This window comes from Plecotus auritus, assembly GCF_963455305.1.
Source record: "Plecotus auritus genome assembly, chromosome: 2".
Classification (NCBI taxonomy): Eukaryota; Metazoa; Chordata; class Mammalia; order Chiroptera; family Vespertilionidae; genus Plecotus; species Plecotus auritus.
The window spans coordinates 228,642,544-228,656,185 of NC_137771.1; the positions used below are offsets into that span (position 1 = coordinate 228,642,544).

The following is a 13,642-nucleotide window of genomic DNA, read 5'->3' on the forward strand; positions in this document are numbered from 1 at the left end:
GCTCCGGCGCCTGCGGTCGCCGTGGGAGTGATGGCGGCACCAGGAAAGCGTGGGAACGGGCGTGACCCGCTTCATCGGTGTGAATGGTAACCGTGTCCACGTGCAGACAGGAACCTAAACAAATGCGCACAGCAAAGACGCGTCCCGGTTTATTTAGAAATGCGCCGCGAACACCCTGAAATGTCCTTTGGGCGCGTTCTGGCTTCCCCGGGTCCGGACGGCACGACAGAGTCTCCTTCACAGAAGGTACCGGTGAGACAGACCGGGCCCCGGCGCTTCCTGCTCAGGTCGGGCACCCAGGGGCCCCGGCGCTGCCTGCTCAGGTCGGGCACCGAGGGGCCCCGGCGATGCCTGCTCAGGTCGGGCACCGAGGGGCCCCGGGCGCTGCCTGCTCAGGTCGGGCACCGAGGGGCCCCAGCCCTGCCTGCTCAGGTCGGGCACGTCGAGGCGTAGCGAGGCGCCGTGCTCAGTAGAAGGGGCCCGCGCTCCGTGGCACCGACGCGTCCAGGCCGCTGTTCATCCATATTTCCTGGATGATCTGCTCCCTGCGCTCGATCCTCTCCGCCAGCTCGGCGGCCTCGATGGACGTGTACGTGGGGTACGGAGTCCTGCGAAAGCCCGACAGCTCCCCGGGGAAGCTGGTGTCGGAGGAGTCCTCGCTCCCCTCTGCGTCCTCACTGTCCTCCGAGGCCCCGTCACTTCCGGCCACCAGGCGCTCCCGCGCCCCCCCGCAGCGCCCGCAGGTCCCTGGCGCAGGACACTCGGGCGACCAGGGCGCACAGCGTGAGGGCCAGGCCAACGCAGACGCTGGACACGAAGAGCAGGGCGGCCCTGTCCGGGTGGGCTGTGGGGAGAGGGCGGTCAGGGGTGGGGAGGGCGGGGAGGGCGGGTCAGGGGCAGGCAGGGCGGGGGGGGGGGCGGGGAGGGCTGTGGGGAGAGGACGGTCAGGGATGGGGAGGGCGGGGAGGGCTGTAAGGATAGGATGATCAGGGGCGGGGAGGGCAAGGAGGACGGGTCAGGGGCAGGCAGGGCCAGGAGGGCGGGGAGGGCTGTGCGGAGAGGACAGTCAGGGGCGGGGAGGGCAGGTCAGGGGCAGGGAGGGTGGAGAGAGCAGGGAGGACGGGTCAGGGGCAGGCAGGGCGGGGAGGGTGGGGAGGGTGGGGAGGGCTGTGGGGAGGCCCAGGCAGGAGCTGGTGCAGAAGCCAGGCCTGGGCAGTGCCTGCAGACCACGCTTCCTCCGCGACCACAGACCCCGTGGGTAGAAAAGAGGGTTTGGAGCACAGGTCACTACATGTATGTACGTGAGAGGACACGGAGCAGAGTGGCCCCCTGAGGTCAAACTCGGGCTGCCTCTCACTGGCTGTGTGACTTCCTGCAGGACACACACCCTCTCTGGGACTCGGCCTCCTCCTCTGTAAAATGGGCTCCTAGCACCTTCCCCCCTCAGAGTCCTCATGACGAAACGGACTAATCCCGAAAAAGCTGCCAGAACGCCCGGGGAGTGACGTAGAGTGAACGCTCAGTGAACCGTCAGCTATCCGTAGTAGTAAACGCCGAAAAATTAATGTACATAGAAAATTTACATGTGCACGGAAGGACCAATGTATGATGTAAGCAAAGCTTAACTCCTTCTAGACTAAAAAGAAAATATAGCCCTAACTGGTTTGGCTCAGTGGATAGAGCGTCGGCCTGTGGACTGAAGGGTCCCAGGTTCGATTCCGGTCAAGGGCATGTACCTTGGTTGCGGGCACATCCCCAGTAGGAGGTGTGCAGGAGGCAGCTGATCAATGTTTCTCATCAATGTTTCTAGCTCTCTGTCTCTTTCCCTTCCTCTCTGTAAAAAATCAACAAAATATATTTTTTTAAAAAAGAAAGAAAATGCCCTGACCGGTTTGGCTCAGTGGATAGGGCGTCGGCCTGCGGACTGGAAGGTCCCGGGTTCGATTCCAGTCAAGGGCACGTACCTTGGTTGCGGGCACATCCCCAGTAGGGGGTGTGCAGGAGGCAGCTGATTGATGTTTCTCTCTCATCGATGTTTCTAACTCTCTATCCCTCTCCCTTCCTCTCTGTAAAAAATCAATAAAATAAATAAATAAATAAATAAATATAATAAAAAAGAATAAGGTTTTTTAAAAAAAAAAAAGAAAGAAAATATAGCCCGGCCAGCATGGCTCAGTGGACAGCGTCAGCCTGTGGACTGAAGGGTCCGGATTCAATTCCCGGTCAGGGCACAGGCCCGGGTTGCGGGCTCCATCCCCAGTGGGGGGCGTGCAGGAGGCAGCCCATCCATGATTCTCTCTCATCACTGATGTTTCTCTCTCTCCCTCTCCCTTCCTCCCTGAAATCAATTCAAATATATTTATATATAAAAAAAGGCCCCGAGGGTGTGGCTCCCGGAACAGCCAGGCGGGGGCTGCTGGAACCTGCAGCCAGCGCTCTGAACTGCGGCCGTGCCAGGTGGGCCGACGGGTTAGCCAATCAGCAGGCTGCGTCCCATTGGCCCTCGAGGGGGAGATTAGCCGGGAAACCTTGGCAACCGTGAGCGGTAACTGGGGTGACTCAGAAAGGGGCTCTGTGTTCGCAGGGCACGGCCTGTTCCGTGGACGGCGCGATCTCTGGCCCCGTGTGCTCCCAGCCGGGGCGGAATGCGCTAATCCCGGCCCTTCCCACGTTTCCAGCTGGAAACGCATTCCTTCGGCGCCTACGTTTCAAAGCACAGGATGCCCTGCAGCCCGACCCCCACACGGCGTGATTCCCCGGCTCCCCCCGCCCCCGGCTCGCCCCCCCTCCCGCCCCGCCCCGGGGTTCTCCTGTTGGTGCCCGCCTGAGCTGAACCTGAGTTCAGGCCTCTGTGTTTCCAGATCCCAGCGGGTGACAACCGGCAGGTCAGCGTGACGTCGTTTTCCCACAGCCAGCGAGTGCCCGACCCCAGCAGCACGCCTGCCAGCCCACCCCCAGTGACTCCTCCGCTCCCTGAGGGCCCCCCCACCGACCCACCTCGGATGTAGGCGAAGGCTGCCAGGGAGCTGCTGACGATGACCCCCTCCTTCCTCAGGACCCGGGACTCACTGGGGTCCGCGTTGACACCTGTGTCAGGACACATGCAGGACGATGAGGCGCAGCTGCCCCAGAGCTCAGCGCCGCCCGAACGGGGGGGGGGGGGGGGGGGGGGGGGCGTGCCAGGGGCTCCGTGGTTAGAGCGTCTGCCCGCGCGCCAGAGGGTCATGGGTTCAGTTCCCCGTCAAGGGCTTGAAGGTTAGATCCCCGGCCTCGTCGGGGCGCATGCGGGAGGCAACCAGTCGATGTGTCTCTTACGTAGATGTTTCTCTCTCTCCTCTCTCTCTCTCTCTCTCTCTCTCTCTCTCTCTCTCTCTCTCTCTCTGTCCCCCGCTCCCTTCCACTCTCTCTAAAAACCAATGGGGAAAATATACCCTCCGGGAGGATTAACAACACAAAGAAATCAAACCCAGACTAAGCCAGGAAGAGGGTACGTCAGGGGCCCTGCGTACAGGACACACAGAAGGGACCGGAAACCCTAAAGCCGTGCTGGCTGGACTCCGGCCTCTAACCCACCCCTGCAGAGGATCTGTGGATCTGTCTTCCTGCCCCGGCGGCAACGCGCTCACGTCCGCGTCCCACTCAGCCCCAGCGCCGCCGCTCCCGAGAAGACCAGCCCCGGTTAGACAGGCGGCGCGTGGGTCACAGTTTTTGGAAATGACAGTCGGATCCTGGTTACACGTTGGGGGCTCCTGATGGGGCATCCATGGAGCTCTGGGGACCCCTGGGGTGTCAGACAGGGCCCAAGCTTCAGAGGAAGGAGGCAGGGGTCAGAGGCGGCTGGCGGGGGGGGGATAGTCATGGGATTAGAGAGAGCAGTGGGCGGGGCAGCCTGGCGGGGCTGGGGAACACGGGCGATAATGATCCTAAGCGTGAGCTGAGAGGGTTTCTTTTCTTTTTTTTTAAATATATTTTATTGATTTTTTACAGAGAGGAAGTGGGGAGGGAGAGAGTTAGAAACATCCATCAGCTGCCTCCTGCACACCTCCTACTGGGGATGTGCTCGCAACCAAGGTACATGCCCTTGACCAGAATCGAACCCGGGACCCCTCAGTCCTGCAGCTGATGCTCTGCCCACTGAGCCACACCGGTCAGGGCTTGAGAGGGTTTCTATCACTTGGTGCTGCTCTGTGATGTCCACATCCGGCATGCTTCTCACATGTAGGGGCAAAGACCTCACACGTGTTATGGAAGTAACACACAACCTTCCTCACCCCACCGGCCCGCGTGCTCAGGGGTTGAGCATCGACCTCTGAACCAGGAGGTGACGGTTCGATTCCCCGTCAGGGCACAGGCCCGGGTTGCGGGCTCCATCCCCACCCAGTAGGGGGCGTGCAGGAGGCCGCCGGTCCATGATTCTCTCTCATCACTGATGTTTCTCTCTCCCTTCCTCTCTGAAATCAGTAAAAAATGTGAAGGAAAAAAAAACTTTCGCCACCCAGAGCTCAACAGCTTAGTCAGGGCTCACCACCCGGAGCCCAGGGGGCAGAGTTCCGTCCTGATATGGTGAGAAGGCAGGAAGCCCTGAGGGCCTCCAGGAGGCGGCGGGCGCCCAGGCGCACGCGATCAGAGCCATCAGCTCGCCAGCAGCCCGTGCAGGTCCGCGGGTGTTCTGTGCAGCTGTCTGTTCTGATCTGATTTATCCTTCGGGAAAGAGAGCGGAATAGGGGAGGACTTATTCTAGGTATAATTTAAAAAGAGAAAGAAAGCCCTGACCGGTGTGGCTCAGTGGATAGAGCGTCGGGCCTGCGGACTGAAAGGTCCCGGGTTCGATTCCGGTCAAGGGCATGTGCCTTGGTTGCGGGCACATCCCCAGTGGGAGGTGTGCAGGAGGCAGCTGATCGATGTTTCTCTCTCATTGATGTTTCTAGCTCTCTATCCCTCTCCCTTCCTCTCTGTAAAAAATCAATAAAATATATTTTTTTTAAAAAAAAGAGAGAGAGAAATAAAGTGCTGGCCCCACTGGCCGCCTTCGCACGGCCCCTGTGACACCCCTCCCCTCCGCCCACGGCCGGGCCCCTGCCGAGAGGCCCCAGCGAGCCCCGCACGTTACCGTGGCCACCGTCCTCGTCCTCCTGCTTCAGGGGAGGGTCCCGGTCGGCGAGGGGCGGGGTCCACGGCGGTGAGGATGGTCCTGGGCACTGAGAACCAGGAAGAAGGAGACGAGATTGAAAACTCAGTTCCCCACCAGCGCGTGTGTCACGGCGCGTCAGGGGCACGCGTGCCAGTGACCACCCGACCCCGGGAGGCCGTCCTGGCGGACGGCGCAGCATTTACCACGACAGCCGGCAGGAAATACCGACCCCGGTGCCTCTCTCGCGGTGGAACACTCCTGACACCGCCACGGGGACGAGCCTCAGAAACACGACACGCAGATGCCACGGGTCGCTGGCCCCCGTCACACGGAGCCACCAGAATGGCCACGCCACAGGGACAGCCCACGGGGAGAGGCCGGTGCCCCACTGGAGTCCAGCACTGCGGCCGCCGGCGGGAAACCCGCGGCCTTAAAGGGCCATGATGACGGCCGTGACCCAGGCCGGCCCTCCCCGCCCCGTCCGGGGGTGGAACCACACGCGGTGAGTCTCAGGGGGTCTGGATGGCACTAAACCTTGAATTTCTCCCCGAGTAAAACTTCGGGGTCAAGCTGGGGTCGGCGGAGACGTTAGGAAGAAGCCTGGGCCTGGGCCGGGGCTCCGTGCTTGGAGCGTGGTCCGTCCTGCGCACCAGGTCGCGGTTCAGGTCCTGGTCAGGGTAACACCTAGCTTTCGGGCTCCATCCCTGGTCGGGGGAGTACGGGAGGCAACCGATGGATGTTTCTCTCTCACGTCGATGTTTCTCTCTCTCTCTCCTCCCTCCTCTTCCTCCCCCTTCCTCCTTCTCTTCCTCCTCCTCCTCTTCCCCCTCCTCCTCCTCCTCCTCCCCCCTTCTCTTCCTCCCCTCCCCTCCCCCTCCTCCTCCTCCCCCTCCTCCTCCTCCCCCTCCTCCTCCTCTTCCTCCTCCTTCTCCTCTCCTCCTCCCCTCCTCCTCCTCTTCCCCCTCCTCCTCCTCTCCCCCTCCTCCTCCCCCTCCTCCTCCTCTTCCCCCTCCTCCCCCTCCTCCTCCCTTCTCTTCCTCCTCTTCCTCTTCCCCCTCCTCCTCCTCTTCCTCCTCCTCCTCCTCCTCCCCCTCCTCCTCCTCCTCCTCCTCCTCCTCCCCCTCCTCCTCCCCCTCCTCCTCCTCTTCCCCCTCCTCCCCTCCTCCTCCTCCCCCTCCTCCTCCTCTTCCCCCTCCTCCCCCTCCTCCTCCTTCTCTTCCTCCTCTTCCTCTTCCCCCTCCTCCTCCTCTTCCTCCTCCTCCTCCTCCTCCCCCTCCTCCCCCTCCTCCTCCCCCTCCTCCTCCTCTTCCCCCTCCTCCCCTCCTCCTCCTCCCCCTCCTCCCCCCTCCTCCTCCTCTTCCCCCTCCTCCCCTCCTCCTCCTCCTCTTCCTCTTCCCCTCCTCCTCCCCCTCCTCCTCCTCCTCCTCCTCCCCCCTCCTCTTCCCCCTCCTCCTCCTCCCCTCCCTCCCCCTCCTCCTCCTCTTCCTCCTTCTCCTTCTCCTCCTCCTCCTCATTTTCCTTCTCTTCCTCCTCCTCCTCCTCCTCCCCTCCTCCTCCTCTTCCTCCTCCCCCTCCTCTTCCTCCTTCTCCTCCTCCTCCTCCTCCTCCTCCTCCCCTCCCTCTTCCTCTTCCTCCTCCCCCTCTCCTCCTCTTCCTCTTCCTCCTCCCCCTCCTCCTCCTCCTCTTCCTCCTCCTCCCCCCTCCCTCCTCCTCTTCCTCCTCCTCCTCTTCCTCCTCCTCCTCCTCCCCTCCTCCTCCTCTTCCTCCTCCTCCTCCTCCCCTCCTCCTCCTCTTCTTCCTCCCCCTCCTCTTCCTCCTTCTCCTCCTCCTCCTCTTCTCCTCCTCCTCCTTCTTTCTCTCAAATCAATAAACATAAATCCCAATTGAGAATTAAAAAACACAATAAAGAAAAAGAAAGAAGCATCGCAGGTTGAACTCAGGGCCCTAAGCATTCTGCGCGTTAAAGACTCTCCTCTGTCACCTGCTCCTCCCCGTCAGCGGCCCCCTATTCCCTGCTGCCCCACATCCCGGCCCCTCTGCTGGCCGGGTCCTCGAGAGCTGCCCCGGCCGGGGCCCCCGGAGTCCTGTGCTCCCAGGAGGTGGGGGCGGGGGGGGGTGCTGGCTGTGCCTGAGCTGGTGACTCCCGGGGACTGCGGCCACAGGTTTAGAGAGAAGCCATCCCTGCGGAGGCGAGGGGCTGGCCAGGTGTCCGGGCCTCCGGGCCTCTTAGGAAGGAAGTCCGCAGCCCAGAAGCCTACGGTCCAGGGCAGGGCTCCTCAGACTTTTTAAACAGGGGGCCAGTTCCCTGTCCCTCAGACCGTGGGAGGGCCCGGACTATAGTTTAAAAAAAAAACTATGAACAAATTCCTATGCGCACTGCGGGCCCGGGACGCGTCGGCTGCTGAGCAGGACAGGCAGCGGCCCCCGGCGGGCCGGATCAATGTCCTCGGCGGCCGCATGTGGCCCGCGGGCCGTAGTTTGAGGACACCTGGTCCGGAGCGTGGCCGGAGGTCAGACTTGGAGGCGCCGCGGGAGGACCCCGGGTGGGCCGCGCGCTGAGGCGCTGGAGCGACACCCCTCCCTGCCCGACCAGCGACCAGTTCCTCCGTGCGAGTAGGACATCCGCCAGGCGGGCCCAAGGTCAGAGAGCAGAAGGCCGGAGCCGGCTCACCCCCAGGCTCACAGTGACCTGAAACCGCCTCCAGCCTGAAGGCGGAGGGAGCCGGGATTGAAGGAGCTCTACCAACAGGGAGGCTGTTCCTTTTAAAACGCGAATGGCTGTGTCCCTGGGGAAGTCCTTCCGTGGCCCCCGAGCCTGCAGAAGCCAAGCTGAACCTCCCAGCCCCCCACCCCCACCCCCGTACCGGCTCTCACCTCCAGCCTCTGCACATGCCCGTGTGCTGTGTGCTGGCCTCCCGCCTCCCGCCCTCCTCCTGCGTCACCAGCGCTGACGCCTACACGCCCGCACCTCCCTTGCTTCAGACGCCACCTCCCCCAGAAGCCCTCCAGGCCCCCCCGAGTCCCCCAGAAACCCGGATTCCCTGCATCTGGTCCTGGAGGCTATGAGAACGGGGTCGTGTGGTCATGGGAACTTCCCTACCTCCCACCCCAACCCCTTTTGGCTCACACTGCTCCCCGGCTCCCACCCAGAGCCCCCGAGATTCGCTGGGACGTTCCTGACAGACAGCCTCTGGGCTCCGCATCGAGGTCCCTGTCAGCGGGGAGGCCCCTTTGGCATGGAAGGCGTGCCGTGCTGCTTCGTCCTGACGTGCGATTCGGGCCCCAGGGAAGGGCCACGGGGGCTTCCTGACAGCGCCAGGCCACCCGGGCTTTTTAAAAATTATATTTATATTTTAATATTTGAGGGAGAGGGAGACAGAGACATCGACGATGACAGAGAACCATGGACCGGCTGCCTCCTGCACGCCCCCACTGGGGATGGAGCCCGCAACCCGGGCCTGTGCCCTGACCGGGAATCGAACCCTGACCTCCTGGTTCCTGGGTCGACGCCCAACCCCTGAGCCACCCCCGGCCGGGCTCACCCTTGGCTTTTATGCTCCTTAAAAACAACAGCCCACGCGTCCGGCTCACAGACCAGAACCCGCCTCTCCCTCTGCGAACACCGGCCGCCGCCTTCCTTTTAAGCCGTGGTACCGAACCGGAACCTAGCGAGCCGGCCCTGCACGTGGCCCCTGAAGACACTAGGAAAGCCGTGTCCTGTCGTATTTCACTGCTCAGGTCAGCACGGGGCCTGCTGACTCAGGGCCGGGGGACGCGGCTGGAACAGCGGCTGGAACGGCGGCCCCGGGACTCGTCACTTAGGGCCTAAAAGCAGGCCGGAGGGGCAGCTAAGCTCCCGAGGCCTCGCACGGCCTCCCCATAAAGGCCGGAGCCTCCTAAGAGCCCGCATGAGGCCCGCTGCTCTCGGTGACATCAGCTTTCCCGTCCGTTCCCTCCCCACCGCCCCCTTGGCTGCCGATCCGATGGCTAAGCGCTTTGACGCGAATCTGGACCAAACTCTGCTGCTTATGTGGTGAGCGCGTCATAAACAGCCATAAAGCCCGAAAAGGGGCCCTGGGCTCTCCGGGGGGACGGCAGCTTCAGGAGCAGCTTCAGGAGCAGCTTCAGGAGCAGCGCCGCTGGCTGGTTGGCGGCAGCTGCGCTGGTTGTCATGGCCACCTCCTCCGGGCAGGCCGCCCGGGTTGAGGGGACGATCTTACCGCAGGCGTAGGCGACGGTGAGGTACTTCCTGGCTCCGGGCGGACAGGGGCTCCCGAAGTGGTGGCTGTCAACGAGGATTCTGCATCTCTGCTGCCCGTAGCACCTCCGGGCCAGCACGTGCGACGCCGAGTGGGACAAGCAGTCTGCAGGCGGATACAGCAGCGAGAGCGTTAGGTTGCGTGCCGCACACGGCGCCCCGTGGCCCACGCTGTGTCCTGGGAATGAGTACCCCGGGCTGGGTTCAGTCTCATCTGGACAGTGGCTCTGATGACCTCCTGTCTCTGGAAGGCCCCCGGCGTGGTCCACGTACCAACCACGGAGGAGCAGGCCCCCAGAGGGCCACGTACCATGAAGGAGCAGGCCCCCAGAGGGCCACGTACCAACCACAGAGGATCAGGCCCCCAGAGGGCCACATACCAACTACAGAGGATCAGGCCCCCAGAGGGCCACGTACCAACCACAGAGGAGCAGGCCCCCCGGCACGGTCCACGTACCAACCACAGAGGATCAGGCCCCCAGAGGGCCACGTACCAACTACAGAGGAGCAGGCCCCCAGAGGGCCTCGTACCAACCACGGAGGAGCAGGCCCCAGAGGGCCACATACCATCTACAGAGGAGCAGGCCCCCAGAGGGCCACGTTCCACGGAGGAGCAGGCCCCAGAGAGCCACGTACCAACCACAGAGGAGCAGGCCCCAGAGGGCCACGTACCAACCACAGAGGAGCAGGCCCCCAGAGGGCCACGTTCCACGGAGAAGCAGGCCCCCAGAGGACCACGTTCCACGGAGAAGCAGGCCCCCAGAGGACCACGTTCCACGGAGAAGCAGGCCCCCAGAGGACCACGTTCCACGGAGAAGCAGGCCCCCAGAGGACCACGTTCCACGGAGAAGCAGGCCCCCAGAGGACCACGTTCCACGGAGAAGCAGGCCCCCAGAGGACCACGTTCCACGGAGAAGCAGGCCCCCAGAGGACCACGTTCCACGGAGGAGCAGGCCCCCAGAGGACCACGTTCCACGGAGGAGCAGGCCCCCAGAGGGCCACGTTCCACGGAGGAGCAGGCCCCAGAGAGCCACGTACCAACCACAGAGGAGCAGGCCCCCCGGCACGGTCCACGTACCAACCACAGAGGAGCAGGCCCCCAGAGGGCCACGTACCAACCACAGAGGAGCAGGCCCCCAGAGGGCCACGTTCCACGGAGAAGCAGGCCCCCAGAGGACCACGTTCCACGGAGAAGCAGGCCCCCAGAGGACCACGTTCCACGGAGAAGCAGGCCCCCAGAGGACCACGTTCCACGGAGGAGCAGGCCTCCAGAGGGCCACGTACCAACTACAGAGGAGCAGGCCCCAGAGGGTCACATTCCACAGAGGAGCAGGCCCCAGAGGGTCACGTTCCACGAAGGAGCAGGCCCCAGCGTGGACCACGTTCCACGGAGGAGCAGGCCCCCAGAGGACCACGTTCCACGGAGGAGCAGGCCCCCAGAGGGCCAAGTGCAGAGACGCTGGCTTCCTGGGCGGCAGCGGGAGGGCCGGCTGAATCCTTACAGTTTCACGGGGCCTACGCCTCCATTTCGCACGCACCGGGCCCCACACGTTCTGTAACGGGCTCTGCACTGAATGGCAGAATCAGCACAGCGTGGAACTGAGGTTTTTGTTTCATTTGTGACCCGACCATCCTGGGAACCATTTGCCGTTTCTACTGAGAATCCATTTCCCTCCACGAACAAAGCTCCGTGAGGACTTTTTATACATATAAATCAATATATATATTGATTTCAGAGAGGAAGGGAGAGGAGAGGGAGAAACATCGATGAGGGAGAATCAGGGACCGGCTGCCTCCTGCACGCCCCCCACTGGGGATCAAGTCCACAACCCGGACGTGTGCCCTGACCGGGAATCGAACCCTGACCTCCTGGTTCACAGGTCAACGCTCCACCGCGGAGCCATGCTGGGTGGGCCCCCTTTAAAACTCTGTCTCCTACGAATGGTCCCGAGCGCAGTGCGGCCCAGGGTGTGTCAGCCCCGAGTCAGGCCCGGTGGCCTGGCCTCTTCCTGAAAACCCACTCTGGGTCCTCTCCCCCCGACCAGGAAGAAGCCACTCGCTCCCACGGTGACCGCGGGCAGAACTGCCTCGCTAAGCCACACAGGTCACCCGCTCCGCCGGCCGCGTGGCTCAGTGATCAACGACTCTCGTCACTGATGTTCCTCTCTCTCCCTCTCCTTCCTCTCTGAATCAATAACAATGTGTTCTAAGAATGTTTTTTAAAAATAAAGTCGTCTTTCCCTCCCAGCCTGGTTCTGTGCGCCCCCCCCTGCATGTGATGGCGAACGAGGTGCCCCCCCGCATGTGATGGCGAGGTGGCCCCACACATGTGATGGCGGGGTGCCCCCCAGGATGTGATGGCGAGGTGCCCCCCACATGTGATGGCGGGGTGCCCCCCGGATGTGATGGCGGGGTGCCCCCCCGGATGTGATGATGGGGTGCCCCCCCGGATGTGATGGCGAACGAGGTGCCCTCTGTCGGGTTTCGGTCTCCTGGCTGCTGCTTGGTGCAGGCAGGGCGAGCCGCTCTTCAGAACCTGCGGGCACCTGGGTGGCGGGCACCTGGGTGACGGGCACCTGGGTGACGGGCGGCGGCTCGCCAGGCGGCCTTGGCAGCAGGGCCCGGGGCCTGGATCTCCGCCTGCAGAGCCCGGGCCTGCCCACATTGGCCCCCCCTGAGGCCACGGGCGGTGTTCTCCTTCCTTATTAAGGAAACAGCAGGATCCAGGCGTCCACCCAGGAAAAGTAACTGTGGCCGGATGGGCGTGTCCCCGGGGACGCCCAGCCAGGGACCTTCCTGGAGCCCTGGAGCTTTAAAGTGGGCCCGGCCGGGTGGCTCAATGGCTGACGTCGACCTGTGAGCCAGGAGCTCTGGGTTCAATTCCCGTCAGGGCACAGGCCCGGGTTGCGGGCTTTGATCCCCAGTAGGGGACGTGCAGGAGGCAGCTGATCAATGATTCTCTCACATCCATGTCTCTCTCTCTCTCTCTCTCTCTCTCTCTCTCTCTCTCTCTGTTTCTCTCCCCCCCCCCTCCCTTCCATTCTCCCTGAAAACCAACGGGAAAGGCCCGCAGGTGAGAACTAACAAAAAGAAAGGGAAAAGGAAATCTCTTCCTCGTCGGGAGCTCTGCTGCCTGTGGGGGTGTCGCCCAGGAGGGCCCGGTGACCAGTGACCGTCCCTCAGCGAGGCCTGGACACGCGCCCCCCTCCACTCCCTCCCTCCTCCCGGCTGAGGGCGGGAGCCGCTCGGCGCTGCTTCCCGACCCCCGACCACCAGGCCCTGCTGTCCCCACCGTGTGCCCGGGGGGCACCCAGGCTCTGAGCCACCTGTAGCCTCTCCGAGAGGGGAAAGCACCCGTGACCTTTCCGAGGCCGTGACCTTTCTGAGCCGGGAGAGGCCCCGCCCCTCGCCCCGGGCAGGCATCCTGCAGGCCCTGCCCCTGCTCCAGGGTGGGGCTGCGGTCCACACACACACACACACACACACACACACACACACACGCACACACACGCACTCGGCTGTGGCTCGGATGTGGCCTGCAGGCATGTTTGCCTTGGCTCACACCGTGTTTTGAAAGTTGGAACGTTTCACATGGAAAGAAAACAGACATGGGTTTCCGATCTCCCAGAGGTCAGGGGCTGGGACCACACCGGCCCGCATCCGGCCGCGACGTCCACCCCGCAGCCGGGGCACCGCCTGGGGGCTCAGCTCCCTGCACGCGGGCCTGCCCTCCTCGCTGGGAAACGGCAGGAAGGACGCAGGCTCCATCGCTGCAGGGCCTGCCCCCCGCCCCCGGGGGGAGCCTCAGGCAAGGTGACTGTTTCGAGCTGCGAAGACAGAGCACGGGGCACAGCTCGGGAGAGACCGCGGAAGCCTCGGAGGCGACATGTGTCGATGCCCACGACGCAATGGCGTGATTGCGCTGGCCGTGCAAACGCGTGTGGAGAGAACACTCCAGGCCGAGAGCAGAGCTTGTGGTGCGCTCCAGAGGCAGGGCGGGCGGGCGGAGAGGGGCCAGACCTCCGCGGGAGACGGGATCTAAGTGCAGGGGCCGAGTGAGGAGCTCGAGCCGCGGTGATGGGGTCTGACTGAAGTTAAATGGAGTCTCTTTGGCTGCTAAGTGCAGAGAGGACCAAGGGGGGTGGGGGGGACTGGGATGGGGCGCCCAGAGACCAGTCGGGAGGTGGCCGGGAGGGTCCCGGTGCAGATGCCCGAGTGGACCCAGAGCAAAGCGGCTGCACTTGAGACACGCG

At 63.4% G+C, this 13,642-nt stretch overlaps 1 protein-coding gene across 1 annotated transcript in view; it reads right to left on the reverse strand.

Annotated features, from left to right (window-relative positions):
* Positions 1 to 319: 319 nt before the first annotated feature.
* The window catches only part of EVA1C (eva-1 homolog C), a 45,101-nt gene continuing 31,778 nt past the window's right edge, over positions 320 to 13,642 (reverse strand). Inside the window, 6 exon segments of the mRNA XM_080654624.1 lie at positions 320 to 721; positions 723 to 844; positions 2,998 to 3,087; positions 5,111 to 5,162; positions 5,164 to 5,198; positions 9,352 to 9,495. Coding sequence (XP_080510750.1) covers positions 467 to 721; positions 723 to 844; positions 2,998 to 3,087; positions 5,111 to 5,162; positions 5,164 to 5,198; positions 9,352 to 9,495 — 698 coding nt within the window. The 3' untranslated portion in view covers positions 320 to 466.